Genomic DNA, 26,933 nt, shown 5'->3' on the forward strand with positions numbered 1-26,933 from the left:
CCTTTGAGTAGCTTCTCATTCCTGATCATCATGGGAAAGTGGGAACATGGAGGGAGGCGGCCTCCTTCCAGAAAACAAGCTCATCTAATCAGTGTTCATTTAACTATTAAATACTATAAAGTACGAGGCCCAGAGAGGAATGCTTTGCCCAAAGTTAGCTCAGTTTCTTTTTTTATTTAGTATTTTATTTTTCCCCATTACCTGTAAAAACAATTTTTAACATTTGCTTTTAAAACTTTTTGAGTTCCAAATTCTCTCCTTTCCTAGATCCCTCTTTGAGAAAGCAAGCAATTCAATGCGGGTTATATACATGTGTAGTCAGGCAAAACATTTCCATGACAGTTATGTTGAAATGAAAACAAAACAAAAAAAATACTCAAGAAAGATGAAGTTTAAAAAATATGTTTCAATCTGTATTCAGACACTACCAGTTTTTCCTCTGGGCATGAATGGCATTTTCCATCATAAGTCCTTCAGAGTTATTTTGGATCCTTATATTGCTGAGAATAAGTCATTCACAACCGATCATCTTACAATAATGCTTTTGCTTTGTACACAATAAATGTCGCTTTGCATCAATTTCTGTAGGTCTTTTCAAGTTTTTGTGAGGGTATCCTATTCATCATCTCCGAGAGCACAATATTCCATCACAATCATATACCACAATTTGTTCAACCATTCCCCAATTGAGGGACGTTCTCTTAATTTTCAATTCTTTATCACCTGGAAAGAGCTGCTATAAATATTCTTATACATATAGATTCTCTTTTTGTTTTTTAATCCCTTTTCAGATAAAGACCTAGTAGTAGTATTGCTAGGTCAAAGGGTGTGCATGGTTTTATGGCCCTTTGGGCCTAGTTCTAAATTGATCTACAGAACAGGTACACAATGCAACAGTGCATTAATGTCTCATTTTTCCCACATACCTTCCAACATTTGTCATTTTCTTTTTCTGTCCTATTAGGCAATCTGATAGGTACCTCAGAATTGTTTTAATTTGCATTTTTCCAAACAATAGTGATTTAGAGCATTTTTTGATTGGTTTTGATTACTTATTTGAAAACTTCATAAGTTTTGATCATTTATCAAGTGGAAAATGGCTCTTGTTTTTACAAATTTGACTCAATTCTCTATATGACAAATGAGACCATCAGAGAAACTTGATTCAAAAATTTTTTTCACAATTATTACTATCTCTCGCCACCCTATTTTCCCATTTATTCTTTCTCCTTTCACCCTACCCCTCTTCAAAAGTGTTTTGCTTCTGACTCCTGACTCCCCCAATCTGCCCTCCCTTCTTTTACCACCTCCCCTTCCTTTTGTCCTCTTCTGTTCCTACTTCCTGTAAGGTAAGAGAGATTTCTTACCCATTTTTCCACTCAGTATTGATTAAGCACACTATGTGTAAGGGATGTTGGATATAAAGACAACAGGCAAGTCCCTGCTCTCGAGGAGCTTATATTCACTTATACAAAGATAAATAAATATAAGGTATTATATATATATATGGTAAATATGCTTTATATTCATTACATATAAATATAAGGTATAATACAAGGAAAGGAAAGACGGTCCCTACTCTCAAAAGAGATTTGTTGTGAATAGGGAAAGATCACCAACGGCCAGTTTGGGGAGTGGGCAGAGATGTGAATTGGAAATACATGAAATAAGTCTAGAAAAGCAGGTTGGATTCAGATTCCAGAAAGACTTAAAGGCCAGATTGGGGATAATGCCCAATATGCAGTGATAGGGTCAGAGCTGTACCTCTGGGGGATTAATCTGGCAGGTAGGGAGCAGGGAGGAGGGAGTTTTAATAACCCATCAAGAGGCAATGAGGGCCCGAGCTAAGGGAGGTGTGGAGAGGAGAGGATTGCAAGAGATGGAGACCAGATTGGATGACAGAGCAAGTGTGAGGTGAGAAAAGTGGAAGACCTGAGAATGATTCCAAGGTTGCCAGCCTCAGTTCCCTCTAGAGAAATAAGGAAGGAGAAAGAAGGAATAGATTTAGTAGGAAAGAAATTCTACTTCAGATCCGCCCACTCCCTGCCCCCACCTCCCCTCAGCCCTTAAGCTTCCTTGGGGATGGACTTCCTCGGGCTCCCTGATCTCCAGTGTTCTTAGGAAGCATGGCTGGGCAGGCCCTGGTCAGCCACTCAGAGCCACCAGGAGAGCGGGGCCGGCTTGGGCCTTCTTGCACCCACCAGCTCCAAGGACAGCTGGGACCAGGTAAAAATGAAGAGGGAAATATTGAATAAAGTAAATAAAAATACAAAAAATAGGTAACTTGTGGCTTTCTAAGTCAATATGCAGCCCATGGGGGTCCTTAAGTCCCGTGCCCTTCTATTTGAGTTTGACCCCAACGGCTAGTTGAGGAAAGGAAGGAGGGGCACCGGGTATTTTCTGCAAGCCAGCTACTCAAGGTACCATCTCTGGGTTTGCCACCAGATGGTGCTACAAACCCTTTCCCTTTCACGTCCTCCTTAAATGCATTTGATTGCGATTTGTCTGGGATCCTCAGCTCCCAGCTTTCCTTTTAACAAAAGCCTCGGTCCCAATCTCAGTATATTGAAATCTAGAAGGAGAAATACACTGTAAGCAATAATTTGCAATTTATCAACCAGTGAAAGGGAACTGCCAAGAACTAGAGAGCCACAGGGAAAGAGCTGAGGAGAAAGGCCGGGGAAGGAGTGCTCTACAAAAGATAAATGTGAACTAGTGTTGTTGGGCTCTGTATTTCAAGAGAGACCTGGAGCCTTTGTTCTCCCATGTACCTACAGAGTTTTAGGTCAGATTTAAGAAAGAACCTTTTTGACAAAGTTGTAAAATGAGTGACCATAGACAGCTAGGGAAACCTGAAAATCTGCAAATACAGGATTAATTTACCCTAATGGCTTCATAAAGGCAAGCGAATGGAGTCAATCCAAAAAATATTAAGCACCTACTGTGATCCCTCCATTCCAAGGGGGCTATGATTCATTTGTTTGAAAATAAATTTTTATTGTTACTTTTTTGTTTTTACGTTGCTAAAATTTCCTCTACCTTTCAGAGGCCCCTCCCATAAAACAACAATAAAAAAATTTTCCCAATATATTTTTATTTCATTAAATATTTCTCAATCATATGTAAAAATTTTTGACAATTGTAAAATTTTTCATTCCAAATTTTTCCCTTCTTCTCCCATCTTGAAAAGGCAAGCTATTTGATATAGATTATACACATGAAGTCATGCAAAACATTCCCATATTAACCATGTTGCAAAAGAAAACAGACAAAAAAAAATTTTTTTTAAGTATGCTTCAATCTGCATTTAGACTCTATCAAGTTCTTTCTCTGGAAGTGAATAAGATTTTTCATCATTAAGTCCTCTGAAATTGTCTTGGATCATTGTATTGCTCAGAATTTCTAAATCATTCACAATTCCTCATTGTATGTTACTGTACTACAATATTCTCTTGGTTCTGCTCATTTTGCTTTGCATTATTTTCTTTAAGTCTTCTCAGATATTTCTGAAACCATCTTGTTTATCATTTCTTGTAGCACAATAGTATTCTATCACAATCATATATCACAACCTATTCAGCCATTCCCCAATTGATGGGCATCCCCTCAATTTTTAATTCTTTGCTACTACAAAAAGCTAATATAAATACTTTTGGACTTTTCCTTTTTCTATGATCTTTTTGGAAAATAGACATTGCTAGGTCAAAGAGTATATGCGTTTTTATAGGTCTTTGAACATAATTCCAAATTGCTCACCAGAATAGTTGGATCATTTCACAACTCCAACAACAATGCATTAGTGTCCCAACATTTCCAACATTTGTCATTTTCCTTTTCAGTCAGAATTGATTTAATTTGCATCTCTGAATAGTGACTTAGAACATTTCTCCCCATGACTATAGATAAGCTTTGATTGCTTTGTCTAAAAACTGTTCATATCCTTTATCAATTTATCAATATCTCCTAGCCTTATTAATTAGACTTAGTTCTCTATATATTTGAGAAACGAGGCCAAACCAAAAAAATTTTAAAAGAAAAAAATCAACAAAACTGATAAATACTTTGAAAAATATCTGACTATATAGTGTTCTATACTAGTAGACTTGTTTGCCTTTATAAAGAAGTAGGGAGAAGTGTAACCCATGTTTTTTTAAACTACCAGGGCACCATATTGTAATAACTAAGACCTAGAGGGCGTAGCCCAGAAAGAACAAAAAGAAGTAATTTCATAAAATAGTGGGTTTTTTGTTTGTTTTTTGGAGGCTGGGTCACCTTCTCTTATCTAGACCAGAATTGTACTAGTCACTCATCAGATTCATCCCACTGTTGATTGGTATAGAAGCTCACCCTGTTCAATTTTTCCTTATCCAACCATCCTTAGGCAGCATTTTGCTCCCAGGGATTCTTATGTAGGTCATACTCACTAATCATGGGTGACCTCGAGGCTTTATCTTGGGTGCTGAAGTTTTCTCCTTCTATCTTTATCACTTAGTGATCTCATCAGCTCCCATGGATTCAATTATCTTCTCTATGCAGATGAATCTCTGATCTATTTATCCAATCCAAATTTCTCTACAGAACTACAGTCTCTCAAATGTTAGTCAATCAGCGATAACATTTATTTAGCATCTACAATGTGCCAGGTACAGTGCTAAGCACTAGTACTATAAAGAACGGGAAAAGAGAAGCTCTGTTCTCAAGGAGCTCACAGTTGAAGGGGGGGAGGGTGACAACATGCAAACAAGCTAGCTATATGCAAAATAAATTGGAAACTATCAATAAAATAAAGGCACAGATTCAAAAGGAATTGGAAAAGGCCTCCTGTAGAAGGTGGGATCTGAAAAGAACCCAAGGAGCCAGCAGGTGGCAATGAAAAAAGTTTTCCAGGCATGGGAAACAGCCAGGGAAGATGCTTGGAGTAAGGAGGTAGAGTTTCTTTTCAGAGTAGCAGTTGTCACTGGATCATAGAGTATAGAGTGTGATTTAAAATGTAAGACTAGAAAGCTTGGAGGGGCGGGACTCAGCAATACTCTTAGTAGGTCTGTATCCCTAAAGAGATCTAAGAAAGAGGGAAAAGATCCATATGTACAAAAATACTGATAGCATCTCTTTGTAGTGGAACTCTGGAGAAGTATACTTGAAACAAGGTGTTAACTCAGTGGAACTGATGAGATGATGGTTCTTTAGTATACATATACTTAGTACTTAGCTTGGTGATGTGATGGTTCTCTAGTTCACACATATTCAGATGCTGATGTAAGGGTATTAAAACTGGGGACAAAGTCAAACTGGGGGGGGGGAACTGGTTGAGACTGTCAGACTGCTGGAGGAGACTGGGTCAGACTATGACAGACACAGACTGTGTAAGAGACAATAAAGACTTTGGACTCTATTCTTGTTCATTCCTCATGGTGTCTATCCTGCTGAGACCAAGGCCCTCTCAGAGGACCTTCAGAAAGCTAGTCCGGACATTACTTCTCTTTTTTGTGTATATGGTGACCATAAAACAAAAACAAAAAACAAAAAGATCCTGGATGCCATCACTTGGGGAATGGCTTGAACAAATTGTGGTATATGACTGTGATGGAACACTACAGAGCTGTCCCATAATGAAGGAGATGGTTTCAGAGAAATCTTGGAAGATTTGAATGAACGGATGCAAAACGAAATGAGCAGAACCAGGAAAACAGTTTATACAACAATAACACTATTATAGATAATGAATTGTGAAAGACTTAGTAACACTACACTTCCAAAGGATGCTATCCTCCCTTAGGTAGAGAGCTAACAGAGTACAAATTGAAGCATGATTTTTTTTCCTATTTCTTGTTCTTTTTTTTTTTTTTTTTTGACATGGCTAATTTGGACATTTGTTTTGTGTGAATATTCATGTTTATAATGAGATGGTTTTTTTTTTCCTTGCCTTTTTAATGTCAGGGAGAAAGAAGGAGAGAATTTGGAAATGATAAATTTGAGTTTTTTTTTTTTAAGTAAGGTGGAGAGGGCCAAGTTATTAAGGTTGTCGAATACCAAAAAAAAGGATTTTATATTCTGAATCATTGGAGTTTATTGAGTAGGTTGACAATCAGTGATTTGACTTTTGGACTTAAACTGGCTATTCTACAGGCATCTCAGATTCAACATGTCCAAACAGACCTGATTATCTTTCCCCCAAATTCCCTTCTTCCAAAACTTCCCTGCTATTGTCAAGTACAGTATCATCCTTCCAGTCACTCTGTCATCCCTAACTGTTCTGGGGCATTCACTTCCCACATCTAATCAGATTTCTATGTTCATAAACTCTCTCAGTCCCTTCTCCCATAGCAGTCCCCTTGCTGCTGGCCCTCATTATCTCACGTCCCAAGTACTGAAATTGCCTCCTCATTAGTCTCCCTGAAGCCACTCTCTGCAGACCGCAATCCATCCTCGGCTGCCAAAGAATTATTCCTAAATTACAGGTTGGACCCTGTCCCGTCCTGCTCCATAGGAGGCTCCCCTATTACACCTTACTGTCATTGTTGTTCAGTCACGTCCCTTTGGGGATTTCCTTAGTGGTTGGCCCTCTCCTTCTCCAGCTCATTTTACAGAGGAGGAAACTGAGGCAGGAAGGTGCTAGTATCTGAACTTGGTCTTTCTGACTCCAGACCTGGTGCTCTACCCACTGTGCTATGCAGCGGCTCTCCTTGTCTTATTCCCCAACACAGACCTCTGCCCAGTAACATGCTGGCTGTTCCATGAGCAAAGCACTTCATCTCTCAGCTTCAGGATCTCCTCCCCCCATACTCTCTTCCTCTGCCCAAGCGGTTTCAAGACCTGTGATGCGGGAGAAACTGAGGCAAGATTAGAGAGTTTTCAATATTTTATTAATTGGAGAGTGTAATGGACTGGACAGGACTCTCCTCTCAAAGTATCCAGCGGCGAATGTGAGTTCTCGGTGACATAGATAGCCCCATGGCTCAGCTACAGGGGGAGACCAAGGCAGGGGCGGAAACCAAGGCAGGGGGGGAGACCAAGGCAGGGGGGGAAATCAAGGCAGGGGCGGAGACCAAGGCGGGGCGGAGACCAAGGCAGGGGCGGAGACCAAGGCGGGGTGGAAACCAAGGCAGGGGCGGAGACTAAGGAAGGGGCGGAGACCAAGGCAGGGGCGGAGACCAAGGCGGGGCGGAGACCAAGGCAGGGGCGGAGACCAAGGCAGGGGCGGAGACCAAGGCAGGGGCGGAGACCAAGGCGGGGGGGAGACCAAGGCAGGGGGGGAGACCAAGGCAGGGGGGGAGACCACGGCGGGGGGAGACCAAGGCAGGGGGGGAGACCAAGGCGGGGCGGAGACCAAGGCAGGGGCGGAGACCAAGGCAGGGGCGGAGACCAAGGCGGGGCGGAGACCAAGGCAGGGGCGGAGACCAAGGCGGGGCGGAGACCAAGGCAGGGGCGGAGACCAAGGCAGGGGCGGAGTCAGAGCACTGAGAGTGGGAAGTTTCAGGACCATAAATTTGGTTCTAGTAGGAGGAGGGGACACTGGAAGCTAGAGTCAGGATGTCTGAATAAACAGAAGTAAAGCTGTCAATGAGGTATCTAGGATAGTCTTATCTTTTGGAACGGGTTAGAGGGCTAGTGTCATAAATTCTTGGGGGCAGAAGGAGTTAGGAGCCAGGAAGTCTGATCTCCCCCTCATCTTGAGTCTCACATTGACAATTTATAACCTTAGAGCAAATGGTCCTCAGTCTTAATGGGGGAGTGGGAGGGGTTACAACTAAGGGGATTGAGGCAGAACAGTTAAGGAAACTGAGGTAGAACAATTCAAAGAGACTGTGGCATAACAGACCCAGCTAAAAGGGAGTCTTCTCTTTCCCACCCCCTCCGGTTTCAAGACCCTTCCCTTGGATAATTATCTCCTATTTACCCCTTATAGGGCTTATTAGTATGCGTTTGTTTGTATGTCATCTCCCGTACAAAACGGGAGTTTTGGGGTTGGGGGGGAGGGGTGGCCTTTTTTTGTATCCACAGAGGTGGGCTCACAGTAGGCGCCTAATCAATGCTCGGTTGGCTGATTGAGCCTGTAATCCCAGGAACTAGCTGTGTGATATTGGGTAAATCAGCTTCCTCGACTGTTAGAAAGTCTCTAATTAATGAGAGCCAGCATTTATACAGTAATGTCTGCCAGGCTCTTTACAAACTTTTCCTCCCTCATCGTCACCCTCACGGGCACGGCGGGAGGCAGGGGCGATTATCAGCCTCATTTACAGCTAAGGAAACTGAGTCAAACGGAAGGGTTCGAGCCCCGCGGAGCTCCTGCACCTCTCGGTCCTAACATGGGGGCGGGGAAGCTGGGCTAGATAATTCTCTCTCAATCCAGAATTCGATGTCACATTTCCTGACTCAGTTTCTTCCTCTGTACAAAGAGGTTGGACCACATGATTAACAGATGGAACAGGAGGCTCGAAAGTTCCGCGCCGCCCACAAAGCCACGGCGTAATGTGCAATGAGCGCTTCTCTGCGCATGCGCAGTCACGCGGTCCTCTCGCGAGAAGACCTCTGGGGGTGGAGGGGCAAGAAGATGGCTGCTCCCAGCATTGGAGGAACTAGACCTGTGCCTGAGGCAGCGGCCACGGCGACCGCGGCGGCGGCTGAGCCTAGCGGGATGACGGTGCTGCCGGGGTTCAAGGACGCGGACAGCTTCGTAAAGGTGAGTGAGCCGTGACCCTGGAAGCCCGAGGGCTCCTCCCCTTTGCCCGGGGCCTCTCCTCCCTCGAGGGCCGGGCCTGAGGGGAGAGGCACGCCCCGGCCCGGCCGGCCTCCTCTCTGAGATCTACCCCCTCATTATGGCAGCTGAGCCTGGAGACCCCCCTTATAGACGGATCCCTCTGCCCGCGCCCCTCTGCCTGGGCTGCTTCCCCTCCCCCTCTGCCCGTGCCACTCTGGCCATCCCCCTTCACTCACGCTGCTCTGTCCATGCTCCAGTCCCCCGCCCCCACCTGCCTGTATTTACTCTGTGCATCCCTAGCCCCCTCCCCCACCTTTCACTCCCGCGTGTGGGCCCTCTGCCTCATGTAAGAGCTTCAGGGTGTTTCCAGGAGCCCCAGAAGCCTGACGGGCCCTCCGGCCCAGCCTCTCGTTCCGTGGTTGGGGAAACTGAGGCCGGGGAGGAGGAGTCATTTGCCCGAGGTCCTGCTCGCAACAATTCCCAAGCCAGGACGGGTGGTGATTCTGCCGCAGCCCTTCCTTCCGAGCCTGGCTCGGACCTCCCGTCCTGTCGCTCCCTGATCTCTGCCATCGTGATTCTGCCCTACCTGCTGCTGCACTGTCTCCCGGCCTGTCCGCCCTCCGCCCCCCCAGCGGAACACAGTGTATCCATTTGTTTGTTTCTAATGTACTTGTGTATGCACATCTTACTTTCTTCCTCCTAGGCAGGGGACTGTTTGTTTTTATCTTTGAACCCCTTGCCCTTTGCGGAGTGGCTGGTACCTAGTAAGTAGTTAAATATTTATTGATCAACTGAAGCGAAGAACTGTTTAATTTCTCTGTGCATTCCTAACACTTAGCCCAGAGTAAAACATTTTGATAGTTTCCTCATTCAATGAACATTAAGTTCTTGCTGTGTAACCGGCACCACACCAAGCACTAGAAATACAAAGGAAGGGAAAAGTTAGTCTCTGCTCTGAAGTAGCTCGGAGACTCTCAGAGACAACGTGAAAACAACCCCGTCCAAACAAGGTATTGCTGGGCTAAGTGGAAGGGAAAGAGAAGAGGGAGGACACTGGAATTAAGGGGGTGGTGAAGAAAGAAAAGGTTCTTGAAGGAGTTGGAATTTTAGCTGGAACTTGAAGGAAAAGAAACCAAGAGAGAAAATGAAGAGGGGGAAGAGTTCCAGGCCTAGGGAACAGGGAAAATGCGTGGAATGGGAAAATGGTGCGTCATGCTGGAGGAATAGCCCGGAGACCAGTGGCGTGGAATTCAAGAGAATGCTCAGGAGAGTAAGGCGTAAGAAGATTCCGTAGGGTGAGAAGGGTTTGCAATCATAGAGATGATTGGGCGTCACTGGCATTGAGTGAACTGGAAAGGAGGCATTGGGGGAAAGACTTCCTTTTGTACATGTTGAGTTTAAGATGTTTATTGTACATCGGTCCAAGATTTCTGAAAGGCGATTTGAGGTTTGAGATTGGAGGTCAGCAGAGAGGCTGGGTCAGGAACCATTAGCAGACAGATGATAATTAAATCTGTGGAAGTTGATGAGGAGAAGAGAAAAGGGTAGAACCTAAGGAATCCCTAGTATTAGAGGACATGATCTGGAGAAGGATCCGTCAAAGAAGACAGAAGTAGCTGTCAAATAAAAGTAGAGGGAGAACCAGGAGAGAGTGGTATCCAGAAAACCTGGAGTGAAGAATTATTCTGCTGAGGGGTCAAGGAGAATGAAGACTGGGAAAAGGCCATTGGATTTGGCAAAAAGAGATCTTTAGTAACTTTAGAGAAAGCAATTTTGATAATATGATAAAGTTGGAATGTAACAAGAAATTAAGAAGAGAATGAGAGGAAAGTGGAGGCACCTAATATAGACAGCGCAAAAGACATAGAAAATGATATTTCCACTTTTTTCCTGACCCTCGCCAAAAAAGAAGGAAAAATCCCTTGTAACCAGCAGTATGCTGGTAAATGTTCAGTGATGAGCTTGAAAATGCATGACATTTTAAAATTTAATCTGCATTATTATTATTTTCTCCTTCAATTTCTTGAATCTAGATAGCCAACAAAACAGTAAGTTAAGCCCTATTTTATAGTATTTATTGATTCCCAAGGCTGATCCACACTGAAAATTTATTTATTTATTTATTTATCCATTCATTTATTTATTTATTTATTTGATTTTTCGCACTGAAAATTTAATACTCATCTCTTTGGAACCTGTACAACTGACTCTAGCATGTACTTCCTGCTTATCGCAAATATACATAATTTTAAAATTCCTTCATTGGCTATATTCAAAAATTCCCTGTCTTTTGTACCTTGAATCCATCATCTCACTGTCAGAAGATAGACAGCATATTTTATCATGAATTCTCTGGAGTTACGGTTGGTCATTGTGTTGATCAGTTCTTTCCAAGTTGTTTGTCTTTGTTACTATTTTTTTAAGTTGTTCCAGTTCTTCTCCTTTCATTCTATTTCATGTAATATACATCTCTCCAAGTTTCTCTAAGACCTACCCCTTTCCTCATTTCTTAGGCACTGGTTTATTACGTTACATTCAGATACCATAATTTTCAACCGTTTCCCAGTTGATATAATAGGCTTTTAATAAATAATGATTGATTGATTGAGCTTTGTGATCCTGGATATGTCTTGTCACTTTTCTAAAATCTAACTTTTCTGACAGTAAAATGGGGAGAATATCTGAAGTACCTTTTTCAAATGAGCTCATCTTTTATTTTTAAAGCATAAAGTGTTATATAAATGATGGCTATCATTAAAGTATCATTGGTTTTTTAAGATCTATTGTAACTTTTCTTCACTCATTTTACAGATAAGGAAATTGAGTTGTAGAAAGATTTGCCCTGAGTCACACAAGTAGCAAGAAAGAGTTTGGAGATTGAAACCCAGACTGATTCCAGATCCAGAATTCTTTCTACAATAGCACACTTTGTCTTTATGTGCTTCCTTCCTTGTAGAATAATATGCATGATGGATCTTTCTTCCCATTGTATTACTGGGTATTTGATAAATATTGGATTCTCTTCTTTTAGCACCTGGCTCAGATGCTGTTCTCTTCATGAAGTATACTTGATCTTTTTTTACATAATAGCAATGACAGTAATTTCATGACTCCACAAAGACCTCAGTTCAAGTCCTGGCTCTGTAACCCTGGGCAATTACTTAGCCTTTCAGTGCTGCAGGCAGATATATAAGACTATAAGTTATAGGCAGTTGACAAGCTTCATTGATGGAGAAAGTGTCCAGTTTGCAAGTTTGCCTATTAAAAGGTTTACCAAGTGCTTTCTTCTCAGTCATCACGTAAGACAGGTGATGCAAATATCATTATCCACATGTTACTGGGCTCTTAAGAGATGAGATCACATCGATTCTGAGCCAGATTTTACCCTTATGAGTTCAGTGTTTTTTATACTAGACCACACTGTTTGCAGGCAATTAGTGACACCACAGTGGATAGAAACTGGGCTTGACTCAAGAAGACCTGAATTCAAATCTAGCCCCAGACACTACTAGCTGTGTAACCCTGGACATGTCTCTATCCCTTTCTTCTTCAGTTTCCTAATCTATAAAACAGCTTCTATCTCTCTAGGTGGTTGTAAGGATCAAAGGAGATATGTAAAATGCTTTACAAATCTAAAATCTCTGTATAAATGCCAACTATTATTATTATTTGTTTTTTGACAGTTTGCTCTTGGTTCTGTGCTGGCTGCTACAAAAGCTTCTAATGGACTGCCACAGGCTGGAGATGAATATGATTTTTACCGAAGCTTTCCTGGCTTCCGAGCATTTTGTGAAACACAAGGAGAGAGGTTGCTTCAATGGTAAATGTCATTGTCATTTCCTCTTATCAATGATGAAAGTATAAAAAAAAAAAAAAAGAGAACTGTTTTCAGGAGCAATTATTGTATATTGTGTTTTTGTTCATATGTATTCCAGATGTGTTTCTGTATTATGAAGGAGGCCATGAGAATGAGGAAGTTTTGATTGCCTTATGAACTTTGAATTACCCTTTGGAAGATTGTTCAGCCCAAATTGTATTTTTGGATTAATAATAGAACTGAGAAAGAAGCACTTGCATAATTTGGCCTGATAAAAGTTATAGAATTTCGAACCCTAGTATTTATTAACTACTATAAATATATCTAGAGAATTAAAACACTTTTGAAATCTATAGATGAATAATGCCATAGATTTTAATAGTTTTTAAAAAAGACTTATGTCTCAGAGTCAGAAAAACTGACTTATTTCCCAATTACTAGAGTGAGAGGCTGAGATAGTGTGTATTGTCTCTTTAGAATTGTAAAATATACAGAAATAGCAAGCACTTTAGAAACCTCATTCATCTTCCAAATTTTATAAAGAGAGAACTGCAATTCAACAAAGTTATTAAGCACTTATTGCTTGCAAGAAATTATTCCAAGCACTGAAAATACACAGATTGAAAGTAACAGTCTCTATCCTAAAGGAGTTTGCAATCTTATAGATTATACAGTAAATACAGAGATAAATAGAGTTCATAATTGATGAAAATTAAGTCAAAGAAGAGGTAGCAGATAGTGATCAAAGCACATTTTGGAAAAGAATACATTAATATAGAAGCAGCAACTCAGGAAGGTTGTACAGAGAAGGTTTTACCTGAGCTGAGCCTTAATAAAAAAAATTTTGACCAGCAGAAATTAGACTGCAATACATTTTAAGCAGAAGGGAATAGGCTGGGCGAATGTCCAAAAGTAGAGGCTGTGCTGAATTCAAGAATACAGTAACAGTGGGGTATTGTTGGCATGAAGGGGAATAATGTGGAAAAGGGAAAGGAATTACAGATTTGAGTGGGGCCGTAAAGGCTGCCTAGTCTAACTCACAGATGGCTAAGAAGGCCTACAATACAGCTTTCAAGTGCTTATCTAGCCCCAGTCTGGAAGACCTTTTGGTGCCAGCAGAAGAGCTTACATTAATACCATGGGCCAGAAAGAGACACTGAAACCTTTTGGGCATAATTTGTATTGGTCAGATGGATATATTAGGAAGGTTATTTTGGCAGCTGCATGAAGGACAACTGGAAAGGGAAAGACTGGAAAGGTACTCTTTCCAGTGGCAGGGCTTGGCCTGGGACCCATTGACAATTTTGGTAGGGTACTACTAGAATGGTAGACAGACAATCACAGCACAATTGGAGCTTCTTGAATGTCTTTCTTTCTCATGTGCTTTTGTATGAATAAGCCTTTTTCTTGTTCCCTTAGTATGAGTAAAGTCATGCAGTACCAAGGCTGTCGTAGCCACATTAAGGATCGGAGTAAAGTGACTGAATTGGAGGACAAGTTTGATTTGCTGGTTGATTCCAATGATGTCATTCTTGAAAGAGTGGTGAGTAATGTGGCCTGATGATCCTCATGTAGCTAGGAAATGAAACTCTCTTGTAACAGTTAAGTGACCTGTATTCGGGGTACTACTTGGGGAGCATACACTAACAGGTGATTAGATCTATGGTAAGGCTTTATAGACATTACATCACAGCAATTCTCTGCAGTTCCACAGATATTATCCTCATTTTCTGTTGGCAGAAACTGAGGCTTAATGACTCGTCTCTAAGTTATAAGGCTAATAAGTTTCTGAGGCAGTATTCCAATTTAGGTCTCTTCTAACATCAAGTCAGGAGCTCTTTTCCATCATACTACATATTATCATAGATGAAGCAAAACCTTTAGTACATTAAAGTGGTATTTCTCACTGGCAATGCATATTTCCTTCCATCGGGGCCCTAATTTCCCTATTTTTAAGGGCCTCTGTAATCCCTTCCAATGCCAAATCCTGTCATCCTGTGGTGCACTGAAGAATTTCTTTCTAGACTCATTTCCTCTGGAATTGAAAATCTTCAATGAGGACATGGCAGAGAGTCCTGAAGGGGAATGGCTATTCAGTTATGAGCCCGAATATTTCTAACAAGTGCTTTGTTTGTTAGGACCTCCCAGTCATTTATCACATTGTAATAAAATATCATGCGTTCTGCAAATCAGTCTTTGTAAAATCTAAGGCAAATAACTATCATTTACTTTCATTACCTATCGGGGGTGTGTGAGTCTGTGTGTCTGTATGTGTGTACACGCATGTACACATGCATAGGATGATAAATAATGAGAGAAGTGACAGTCACATGCATAGAATGATAAATAATGAGAGAAGTGACAAACCTGGAGAGAGATACCCTTTGGTGTTTAACCTTGAATACTTCCACTCCACTCTCTTTTTAATTCTTTTCGGTCTTGACTTGTGACCTCATTAATTCAACTGAAGCTATGCTTTCCAGAGTTACCAGGGACCATGTAATGGCCTCAGTCCTCATCCTTCTTGGTCGTCTGAAGCTCTCTCTCTTCTCCTGGGTACATTCTTCTCTCCAGGATTTTGGATACCACCCTCTCAGTTTCCTCCTCTTATCTGATGGACCACACCTTCTTGGTGAGAAAAATCCTGTTGAACTGTAGCTTTCCTCCAAGATTCAGTCCTGGGCTATCTTCACTTCTCCCTTTGTCCTCTATCACTTGTTGATCTAAGTAACTCCAGTGGATTCAGTTATCACTTGGAGAAGGTGATTCTCAGGTCTTTTGTTTAATCCTAACCTCTCCTGATTTGCAAGCTCCCATCTCCAGGGACTTAATGGACATTCAAACTAGATGCAAACATCTCAAACTCAGTGTCCAAACTAAACTCACTACTTTTCCCCACAACCTTCTACTCCTCCTAAATCTCTCATTATCATTGAGAATACCGCCATCTTCCTATACACCCGGATTTGAAATCTAGTTATCCCCAATTCCTCTTTCAATACCCCCATATCAAATCTGTTGCCAAGTCCAGTTAATTTTACTTTGCTAATGTCTCTCCTTTCACATTGCCACTGCTTTGGTGCAGGTCCTCATTACCTCATTTCTGAATTACTGCAGTAGCTGCTGATGGGGGAGGGGAGTTGAGGGGAGACACAAGTTTTTCCTTGCTTCAGGTTTATTCTCCATGCAGTTGTCAAACTGCTCTTCCTAAACTATAAGTCTGTTCATGTTACCATCTTCCTTTTTGATCAACTCCAGTGACTCCCTATAACCTTTAGTATCAGTTATAATCTCTGGTATCAGATATTTGCCTCGAATTCAAATCCCTTCCCAACCTGTCTGCTTCCTGCCTTTCTACTCTTCTTCTACCTTACTCCCCCAGTACATATTCTACAAACCTTTGGCATGGTCTCTTTGCTAGTCTTCACACAGAACACTTCAGCATCTGATTTCTTAGAAAGAAGGGTCTGCCTCCGTGTATGGAAAACTCTCTCCTTTTACCTCCACCCCCTGGCTTTCATGACTTCCTTCATGTCTCAGCTGAAGTCTCACTACTGCAAGAAGCCTTTCTTGGTCCCCATATTCTTAGTGCCTTCCCTCTGAGATAACCCGTAATTTGTCTTGTGCAGAGGTTGTTTGTACATAGTTGTTTGTTGTTAAAGTTGACTTGTTTCCCTTGTTAAAATGGGCTTCTTGGAAGCAAAAACTGTTTTTGCCTTTTCTTTGTATCCCCCAACACTTTTTAGCATGATGCCCGGCACACAGAAAGTACTCCAAAAATGCTCATTGACTTACCTTATAATCTGTTTACTTTTTTTTGTTTCTTGATTTAGGGTATTCTCTTGGATGAAGCATCAGGAGTAAACAAGAATCAGCAGCCTATCCTGCCTGCAGGAATGCAGGTCCCTAAAACAATTGTGTCCAGCTGGAACCGTAAGGTGAGGATTCCTCTTTACTGATACTGATCAACTATAATTCATAATTTAAACTATAAAATCTTGGTTTTGTGGACAAAATTGACTTCCAGTTGAACTTGCTTGCTAGTATACCACCTACTTTTGTTCTTTTCTTTGCCTGCCTCTTAGGGATTTCATTCTTTATATGGGTCCTTATTGATGGGAAAATTATGACAGTTGGTGTTTTAATTTTCTAGTTCATTTGATACAGCAGACTTTTTGTAAGAAACTTTAGTGTAGACCACAAGTGGGGAACCTTTTGTTGCCAAAAGCCATTGAGCTATTTTTGCAGGCCATACAAATCTGTCTGTTTAAAGAATTTAAGAAGTGGGGAGTTGTCGTTGCTTGTAGTTACCTTGGTAGAATCAGCCCAAATGATTTCATAGGGTTTATACAGCCCATGGACTGGACATTCCTTATCCCTGGTATAAACAAAATTGTGAATGTCTCTCTTTCCTTAGGCAGGAGAGTATAACAGGAAAAGACAGTCTGAAACTTTCCGACTACTTCATGCCAAGAACATCATTAGACCTCAGCTAAAGTTTCGAGAAAAAGTCGATAATTCCAATACACCATTTGTCCCCAAAATCTTCATCAAGCCCAATGCACAGAAACCTCTAGCTCAGGGTAAGTTGTTTTGATTAGCTTTTCTTTAAGTCTGATTCATTCCATTTTTGACTCTTTTATCACACGAAATCTTGGTCCCTTCAGAAGTACAAAATATTGGAATTTTTATGTGTTGATCTTGCATAAAATCAAGATTTGTTTTTGCTTTGGTCTTCAGCACTCACCAAAGAGAGACGTGAGCGACAGGAACGCCCTGAAGACTTGGATGTGCCACCTGCCTTAGCAGATTTTCTCTATCAGCAGAGAACTCAGCAGATTGAGCAGGATATGTAAGACACTAACTATTGCTGGAGGGGGTTATAAAATTTAATGTAAGATGACCTTTTAGCTAGCATTCACTCAGATAACCTCAAAAGAGATTGTAGTCCAGAGTCTTATAGTTGGATTCATATAAAATATGAGATACCAACCTAGGGCCTCAGATGAAATCCAGCATTTTTTACCACATGACATTGTTTTCTTGTGTTAATTCTCACTTTCATTTCTTTGTCATTCTTGTAAATTTGTGAATATGCCTTAGAGAATCAGAGAAACAGTCCATTGAAATAAAATGTTGAAAATTATCAGTTAGCCTTTTGATATGTTAGCTGAAGTAAATCTGTGTAAGCCTGGTAACTTTTTATGCATGTATTTGGAAGAGAAATATTCAAAGGTATCAGTTGGTTATGTGACTAAATACCCATCCCCCTCACAGCATCATGCATTTGATTTGATATTCTAAAACCTAAGTCTCTAAACTAATGGGCAAGGAGGGAATCTTTTCAAATTTCATATAGTCTCTAACAGGATGCCTTGCTCAGAGCAGGTACTTAATATTTTACTCCTTTTTTGTTTGTTTTTGGTTTTGGTATGAATTTTCACCTTACATTTTAAAATAATCCCTCTAATGTATCATATATAACTTTATAATAGCAACTTCTCAGTAACTGTCAGTCCTCTTTTGATTCCTCTAGTTTTACATTAATATATCCTTACTTATATTGTACGTATTTGTAATTATTGTGATTCCTCTTATTGTGATTTATTTCATCTATATCTCATTATATATACTTTTCCTACATTTCTTTATTTTTCTTATACTCCTCTTTCTTAATGGCGTCATTCTCTGATTCCCTTGTTATGGTAGGAAGAGTGAGCATCCTGCAGTCTGGCAGGTCCTGCCAAATAGTCATGAACCTAGTGACCATTATTGGAGGACTAGTCTGTTTGAGTTTAGAAACGATCAGTGTTTAATCACCATATGATTTTTTTTTCCTTGCCACAGTAACTTAAGTAAACTATTCCTAAGACATAAGAATGGTAATCTTTATTAGTAGATGGCAGCCTACAATAGCTGAATCAGAGATCCTTTCCAGTATTTTGTCATTTTGAAATACTTTGACTTCTTCAGGGAGCCCTTCCTTTTTGTGAATTTTGCTATTAGAAATAATGCAATGTTTATGATTTCTAGAATGTGTATACCTTTAAAAATTCATTTTCTTCTGAAACCTTTGTTCTCATTCCCTTACCCCAAATCATAATAGGGAGAGCTTGATACAGAAAGGCTGCCATTTTTCCTTTGACTGATTTCTTTTTCAATTCACCCAGGTTTGCTCATCCCTATCAGTATGAACTGGATCATTTCACTCCACCAGATGCTGTCCTGCAGAAGCCACAGATTCAGGTTAGTCTCTAGCCTGCATTCTAGAATGGTGTACACTGCAGTGAAAATCTACCAGTAGGTATTTATTAATCACCCTTTGTGTGCTTGGTACTATGCCATAGTCATACAGGTAAAGCTAATCTGTACCTGCCCGCAGAAAGATCTTATAGGGAGAAAATGAAAACAAATAATAGCGATATATATGAGATATATTTTCAGAGTATGGAATTAACCATCAGGGAAGGCCTCCTGCAGCTGGTGATATCTAAGCTGAGCGAATCCAAGAAGTCTAGGTAAGAAGGGACAGTGTTCTAGGGATGGGGCCAGTCAGCAGTGCAAATGTTGAGCAAGTAGCCCGTGAGTTTGGGATCTCTATCTGTATACACACACACACACACACACACACACTTAAACACCGTATACACATACACACATACATATAGATAGATCTGAGAGTCATCTGCATAGAGATGATAATTGAGCCCACAGGAGTGACAAAATCACCAAGTGAGAGAACGTAGAGAGAAAGGAGAGCCAAGGGCCAAATCTCCTGGTACACCCATAGTTAGTGGCCATGGCATGATGAAGATCCAGCAAAGGAGGTGGAAGGAGCGGTCAGAGGGAAGAATCATGAGAGGAGTGTAATGAAAACCCAGAGGAGAGAGAATACACAGGAGAAAGCATGGTCAGCAGTCTCAGGAGTGCAGGGGTCCAGCCTCTGCAAGGAGATCCAAGGAACTGAGCAGAAGGAATAGGGTCGGTGTCAAAGGAAGATAGGAGTCATGGGGTAGTTTGAGTGAGGACCTGATGGAAGTGATGCTCCCATTTCTCTCAGGCTCCTTCAGGCTTTATTTTTATACTATATCATAATCATATACATTTCTTTAGGTCAGCATAGTCCTCAGACGTGTCTAACTTATTGACCTTTTTATGTTACTATATTTGACATTTAGTATTTGAGAAAGTTTTTTATGGTAAAATGTTAATTATTGATTAAATTACATGAAGCTAATAATGAAAGGTAAATGTTATACAAGGTTAAATGTCAGTGAATTTTAGTTTACTTATGTCTTTTTTGTCAATTCTATGGGTTGTTTGATTCCTCTATTTTCCTGACATGGAACTGTGTACATAGGCATTTAGGGCAATTTCAGCTATGTTTTAACTATCTACTGACTCCTAGGTAAACTGATCTTTTCTGAGTCTAAGTTAATAAACACCACTGTAGCTTAGACCTTTGGATTCTCTCCTATAGAGACAATGGTGTTCAATAAATTTCTGTATATGGTATTGGAGCTCCTGTTGTACTTTAACTAGGTAGTCATCTACCAGGATTTGGAACACTTCATACTTTTGGAATGTCCATCATTTGTCTCAGTGAGAGATTAGTTTTATTAGGACAGAATATGCATATGGAATCATTTCTAGTTAACTTGCCCAAATTCCCCTTGTCACCAGATTTTTTTTTAGATAATGTTTAGTGCTGTAATCAAGCCAATATATTATATAAATAATATAGGAAATAGTAGTCCACTAATGAGATTCATAGAAGGAAATGTTGTTCTTGCATGAGTGCTGTGCGCATTTGATCTCAGTGCTGGGCTTTGCCAATCAGCTTAGAGATTGTGGCTTCTAACACAGGGGCTATAGAGAGATCAGAAGAATGGGGATTGAGTAAAGGCCGTTACTCAAAAGTGCCAATTCAGAGACCATTAGTAACTTTGCAGAGGACAGTTTTATTTGTTGTAGTTGTTGTTTGTCCTTGGTTTTCGAAGAAGACCATGACATCAGAGAGATGGCATAAGTGAGTTGGATCGAAATAAAGGAGGTTTGTGTAAAGTCACTATTTTCACTTTTTTCTCCAGAGCCATCTGGGTCTAATGGCAATTTTTAGAAGAGGACAACTGGACTTGGTCCTGGATGCAATGGAGATCTTGGCTTTTTAAGCTAAGGTCTTTAACAGGTCTCAGTTTGGTGCCCAATTGTGATTAAGGCTAAGTTAGAAGTGAGGTAGAAAATGGTCTCTTTTTACCTAATCAAAAAAAAAAAAAAAATTTAGTCTGGAAGGGAAAGAACCTCAAGGTTTCTGACCAAGACAAAAATAGTTGCTTTTTACATCCACTCTGGGCCAATCAGAGCCCAAAGTTTTATTTGATTAATAAGATCAGAAGCCAGTTTGTAGAGATTTTAAGAGGTGGGGACACTAAATGTAGACAGGTTTTTCAAGGAATTTAGCACCAGTTGATGGATGTAATAGGAGCTAGTGAGAGTTTTTTGAAGAGAAGGGATGCCTAAATGTCTAGTGTTTATACTTCGGTTTGTTGGTAGTAAATGGCAGCAACTTTGAGGAATGTATGCAATTCATCACTTTGTTTTGACTTTGGGGAAGATGATTAATTGCTTTACTATTTCTAATAATAGTTTCTTGATCTAGATGTACAGATCTGTAGAAGAAACACCCTGCCATTTTGTCTCTACCCTCGATGAACTTGTGGAACTTAATGAAAAACTCCTGAGTTGTAAAGACTTTGGTGTTGATTTGGAGGTATTTTTTTTCCCTTTGATTTATAATTTGACAATCTCTTCTTTTGCTTCCTGGAAAAGTAATTAAATTATAATTTTCATATATTTCATTGTAAAAATAAGTTTTTTAAAAGTTCAAAAATTGAACTCTGCAGTACAGAGAATGAAATCTGGTGACATCCTTTTTTTCTGTTCTTTTCTCTTTGTGTTAGCACCATTCTTACAGGAGTTTCCTGGGTTTGACGTGCCTAATGCAGATTTCTACCCGAACAGAGGACTTCATTATTGATACCCTGGAACTTCGATGTGACCTGTATATTCTCAATGAAAGTTTCACAGATCCAGCCATCGTTAAGGTCAGCTTATGCTTTTAAACTCTTTATATGTGATGTTTAGGAGAGCTGAGTGGATGTAAATCCTGTTAACCTTTTTTTTTTCCCTCAATAGACTCATTTAATTAAAAGAGCTAATGGCAAAATTAGCCAGCGTTTTTGGCTTAAATGAGATAGGCTTGTTTTGTTTCTGGCTTTTTATCTAGCACTTGGAATGGACGTAGGAGAAGGGACACTGACTTTAGAGTCAGAAGACTTGAGTTACTGTTCAGGCTTTGCTATTTATCACCTGTGTGATCTTGAACAAGTCACTTATTTATTTAATTTTTAAATTAAAGCTCTTTATTTCCAAAACCTATGCGTGGATAATTTTTCAACATTGAGCCTTGCAAAACTTTCTTTTCCAGATTTTCCTCTCCTTCCCCTCTACCCCCTCTCCTGCATGGCAGGTATTGGACAAATCATTTAACTGACCTCTTCAGACCTTAATTTTCCTCTCTATAAAATGAGAGGATCAGATTAGAATCAGGGCTTCCTAAACTTTCTTCACTCACCATTCCTTTTCGTCTGAGAAACTACCCCATCTCAGATCTTGAGCCAAGGTGTTTCTGGCAGCATTTGTCCATATACAGTATTAGGGACTTTCCTTCTGAGAATTGCCATGTATGCCATGTCAGCTGGTAGGGTGGACCCAGGAGGTAAAAAGGGGGTTTGGCCTCTGAGGCAGGAGGCTGTGTCTTACAGGTGTTTTTCCTTGAGAAAGATCTTGCTAGATCTTTTCTTAGGATGCAGCACTAACTCCAGGTGTCTCCCTTCTGTGGATCCACCTACGCAGTGCTGAGTGGGCTGGGTAATCCCAGAGGAGAGTGAATATAAATGGCCTGCTTTGCCATAGGCAGAGAAGGCTGCGCAGAGAAGTAGAGAGAAAGAGACAGAGACATAGAGACATACATACACCTGCTCTTGCTTCCTCCTAACCCCTGCTGAGATTACCAATAAAGAAAGGCTGTTTGGCACCTTAACATTGGCTCATCATCTTGTGTTTCCGGGGGAGATTGGTATGTATGGCCCTGGCAATCAGTAACCTCGGTGGGAGGTTGCACACAGTGCAAAGTGCTCATTTGTGTGTTCAAACCAAGGCTGCAGTGAAGTTAGACGTTACAATCTGGGCGGGCATTTTTGTTTTCTTGAGGTTTTTTTTTCTTTCTTTCTAGATCCAGTTCTTCTTGTGCAGCAAGATAACTGTATAAATATGTATACATATATTGGATTTAATATATATTTTAACATATTTAATATGTATTGGACTACCTGCCATGGGGGGCGGGGAGAAGGAAGGAGGGGAGAATTTGGAACAAGGTTTTGCAAAGGTCAATGTTGAAAAATTACCTGTGCATATGTTTTGTAAATAAAAAGCTATAATTAAAAAAACAAAACAAAACAAAAACAATCTGGGCAAGTGCCGATTCATTACCCATTTGATTTTGAATTAATTTTTGATATTGGCATCAGAAACCTTTTACTGTTGCTTAATTTTTCATGACCCCCACATTTAGTTACATGACCCCATATGAGGTTGCGACCCACAATTTAAGAAGCTTTCATTTAGATGGTCTCAAAACTTCTGGCTCTGATTCCAGAACAGATGGTATTTAATTGGTAGACATTCTGAAGAATATTTATTCACTATCACAGTTGGCCAAGTGCAAATAGTTGTGTTTGATTGTGTTGATAATGTATGAAGCTAGTTGGTAGCTATGGGCCAGTGAACTTGATTTTTACTCCTGCCCAAATTCTAATTATTTAAGATTTATTGAATAATATCACAGAGATGTCATTGTTTTATCATAAATAAATATCAGATAAAGTATAAAATAGAGAAAGAAAATCACCAAAGATTTTTGTCAGCAATGCAGTGCAATTGCAATGCAAAGACTAATTGAAGGATAATCCTGTAGGTGCTGTAGGTTTGGGGTCCCCAGATAATCATCTTTGACAATGGCAGTTTTGGCTGCTTCAAGCCTCAGACCATCTGGAAGAGAGTTTTACCTTAAGTGTGTGTGTGTGTGTGTGTGTGTGTGTGTGTGTGTGTGTGTGTTGTATGTATGTGTATAGACAGCTTATCCCCACTGGCTGCATGTCATAATCTGGGCAACTGACGTTTTTCATGCAATTTTTTTTCTTGTGTAGATGATTGAATCAAATTCTTTTAAGTGATTACAGATCTCTTTCAGAGGTTCTATAATGTTCAAGGGACATTCAGGGAACATCAGGACATACACACACACACACACACACACACACACATAATAATAAGTGAATTGAGCATAAAATTGAACAGAAGATAAGAAAACTGAATTGCTTGCATAGGTAGCAGAGCTCTTTTAATAATCCCAAACTTCTCTCAAGACAAAAGCCTTTCCTTTTACTGTCAGTGCTCATATGTTTGAACATGAGAGCTTCTGAGGAGTGAGGTGATAAGATTACCCAGAGGGTCGGTGGAAAGGTGGTGATGGGTGGGACCGGGCCAGGACCAGTGAGGAATGTCAGAAGTATCTGAATGAAGGCTGTCATCAGGGAAGTCTGTGAGCATAAAAGAAAATGGGCTGTTCCCATGTCCAGGGTGAAGGAAGCCAGGTAGATGCTCCAAGCTTTCCTCTGGTGTTCTTGAATCTAATAGTAAAGAGGGACAAAGGGAGTAAGCTCTCTTAGACATTGAGTGGACTCCCCGTGGTCAATCATTTGGGAAGCTTTGCACAAGAGTTGCACAAGACAGACAAGTATTGGGTGGATTGCCACTTTGGTGAAGAGAACATCTAAACTGATAAAATCATAAGGCTAGAGGCAGCTAAGCGACGCAGTGGAGAGAGCACCAGCTCTAAAGTCAGGAGAACCTGAGTTCAAATCTGGCCTCAAAAACTTAACACTTCCTAGCTGTGTGACCCTGGGCAAGTCACTTAACCCCAACTGCCTCAGCCAAAAAAAAAAAAAGCATAAGACTATATGAGCATTAGAGTTATTAAAAAGATAGTGTTCAAACTTGTAGAAAAACAAATAATGGTCACAACTCTCAGGGCTTCAGCAAGAATAGATTACTACAGACTCATATTTCTTTTTTTGACTGAATTACTAAACCAGTACCTCAGAGGAATGCTGTAAATATAGTTTTGTAGATTTTAGTATTTGATGTTTCTTGTGATATGCTCATGGAAATTTCATAGAGATATGGATTTAGATAATGGTATTAGTAGATAAATTTAGAATTGGTTAAATGAAGTAGCCCTTTTGGTGGTGGCAAAGAATTAGAATCTAAGAAGGTGCCCATTAATTGGGGAATGGCTGAAGAAGTTACAGTTTCAGAGAAACCTGGGAAAACTTGTATCGACCAACATAGAGTAAAATGACTAGAACTAGGAGAACATTTATACAATAAAAGCAATATTGTAAAAACTTTGAAAGACTTGGGAGCTCTGATTAGTTTAATGCTCAGCCAGGATTCCTGAAGACTCATCATGAGACAAGTTAGCTGGCTCCTTACAGAGAAGTGAAAGGCGTACAATGTTGAAAGTGACCTTTTTTTTTGACATGACCAACATACACATTTGTTTTGATTAACTACATGGGTTTGTGACGGCTTTTGTTTTTCTTAATTTTTCAGTTATGGAAGGAGAAAGAATGTAATTTTTGCTTATTGGGAGAAAAAACTTTTTTGTTTGTTTTTAAAGAAATGGTTGAATGATTGGATGCAAAGTAACAGTCATGGTTCACTGTCAACTTAGAAGGACATCTCTAGTGAAGTGGCCTAGAGTTCTGTGCTTGGCTCTGTGCTTATTTAACATTAGTTCAGTAACTTGGAAAAAAGAATCAAAAATGAGCATTAATTATTTTTATCAACAAAATGCTCTTATCCTTTCCTTCCTTGCCCCCCATTCCATAAAAAAAAAAAAGAAAAACAAAACCCTTGTTACAAGCATGTATCTAGCAATACAAAATCTTGCATTGGCCATGTCTAAAGATAAAATGTCTCAATTTGTACTCTGAGCCCATCAGGAGATGGGTAGCTTCTTTCATCATGACTGCTCTAGAATTATTATTGATAATTGCATGGACCAGAGTTCTTAAGTTTTTCAAAGTTGTTCGTCTTTACAATATTGTTGTCATTATATAAATTGTTCATTTCCTTCTGTATCCATTCTTAAGTTTTCCCCTGTTTCTCTAAAGATTTCTCTTAGCATTTCTTACAACACAGTAATATTCCATCCCATTCCTATAGCAGAACTTCTTCAGCTGTTCCCCAGTTGAATACCTCCTCAATTTCACTTCTTTGCCTTGACTGCAGAAAGAGATGCTGTAATGGGGCATAGGCATAGTTATGGTATTGCTGGGTCAAAAGGTATCTAATAACATTCTGAGCATAGCCAAATTGCTTTCTGCAATGACTAGATCAGTACCAACAACAGTGCATTGGTATACCTGTTTTCCCACAGTCCCTCAAGCATTTTTCATTTTCTGTCATATTAGCCAATCTGATAATTGTGAAGTAATACTTCAGTTTTTTTAATTTGCATTTTTCTAATTATGATTTAGAGCATCTTTTTATATGACTACTCATAGTTTGGATTTATTTCTTTGAAAGCTGCCTTTTTAAATCTCTTGATCATTTATCAATTGAGAAATAACTGTCACCCTTATAAATTTGAATCACTTTTATTTATACATATAATATAAATCTTAGAAATGAAGACCTTTATTAGAGAAATTTACTGTACAGGTTTTTCCCTCTATCTGTTTCTCCTCTAATTTCAGCTACATTGGTTTTGAGTGTATTTTTCTGGTAATGATCCTTAAATGTGTATTTCTTTCTGTCCTATTCTCTTATACTTTTTCATCTCTTTCTTTCCCACTCCCCCTTTTAAAATAATATAATAGTGAGAGTGGTGTGTGCTCACCAATGCTCTGGATCCAGTGTAATCTTTCCTATTCCTCTTCGCTTTGCCTCACTCAGGCCAGTCAGAACGAAGGTTCTTGTCCTTTGTTTTCTTTAAAGTTCTTTTTCGAAGTTAAAATTTTGTTTCTCCCCTTTCTCTTCCATTTCCCTTCTGAGTAAAATGTATTTCTGTATCAATTCTGTACTTTGACCAGTTTAGGTGAAAATAAGATTAATGTAAAGTCTCTTGTTCTTTCTTTCATCCTTGTCGCTATAGTTTTTTAGTTGTAGGCTCTGATTATGGAAGATAATTTCTCCTATTCTTTCTCTCCCTTTCCTTCTCCCCTTCTCTCCTCTCCCCTGTGCTCTTCTCCTGCAAATTATAGATAGTGGGAAGGTAAAAAAATAAGA

General features: G+C 40.0%; 1 protein-coding gene across 1 annotated transcript in view; it reads left to right on the forward strand.

The window, feature by feature from the left end:
* The first annotated feature begins 8,479 nt into the window (after positions 1-8,479).
* Positions 8,480-26,933, forward strand: part of EXOSC10 (exosome component 10) — a 44,793-nt gene continuing 26,339 nt past the window's right edge. The window contains exons 1-9 of the mRNA XM_051988565.1: positions 8,480-8,680; positions 12,382-12,518; positions 13,935-14,058; positions 16,349-16,453; positions 16,933-17,098; positions 17,256-17,367; positions 18,686-18,761; positions 21,175-21,285; positions 21,476-21,619. Of these exons, the coding sequence (XP_051844525.1) occupies positions 8,495-8,680; positions 12,382-12,518; positions 13,935-14,058; positions 16,349-16,453; positions 16,933-17,098; positions 17,256-17,367; positions 18,686-18,761; positions 21,175-21,285; positions 21,476-21,619 (1,161 nt within the window). The 5' untranslated portion in view covers positions 8,480-8,494. The remainder of the gene's footprint in view (positions 8,681-12,381; positions 12,519-13,934; positions 14,059-16,348; positions 16,454-16,932; positions 17,099-17,255; positions 17,368-18,685; positions 18,762-21,174; positions 21,286-21,475; positions 21,620-26,933) is intronic.

Source organism: Antechinus flavipes, chromosome 3, assembly GCF_016432865.1.
Source record: "Antechinus flavipes isolate AdamAnt ecotype Samford, QLD, Australia chromosome 3, AdamAnt_v2, whole genome shotgun sequence".
NCBI classification, from domain to species: Eukaryota; Metazoa; Chordata; class Mammalia; order Dasyuromorphia; family Dasyuridae; genus Antechinus; species Antechinus flavipes.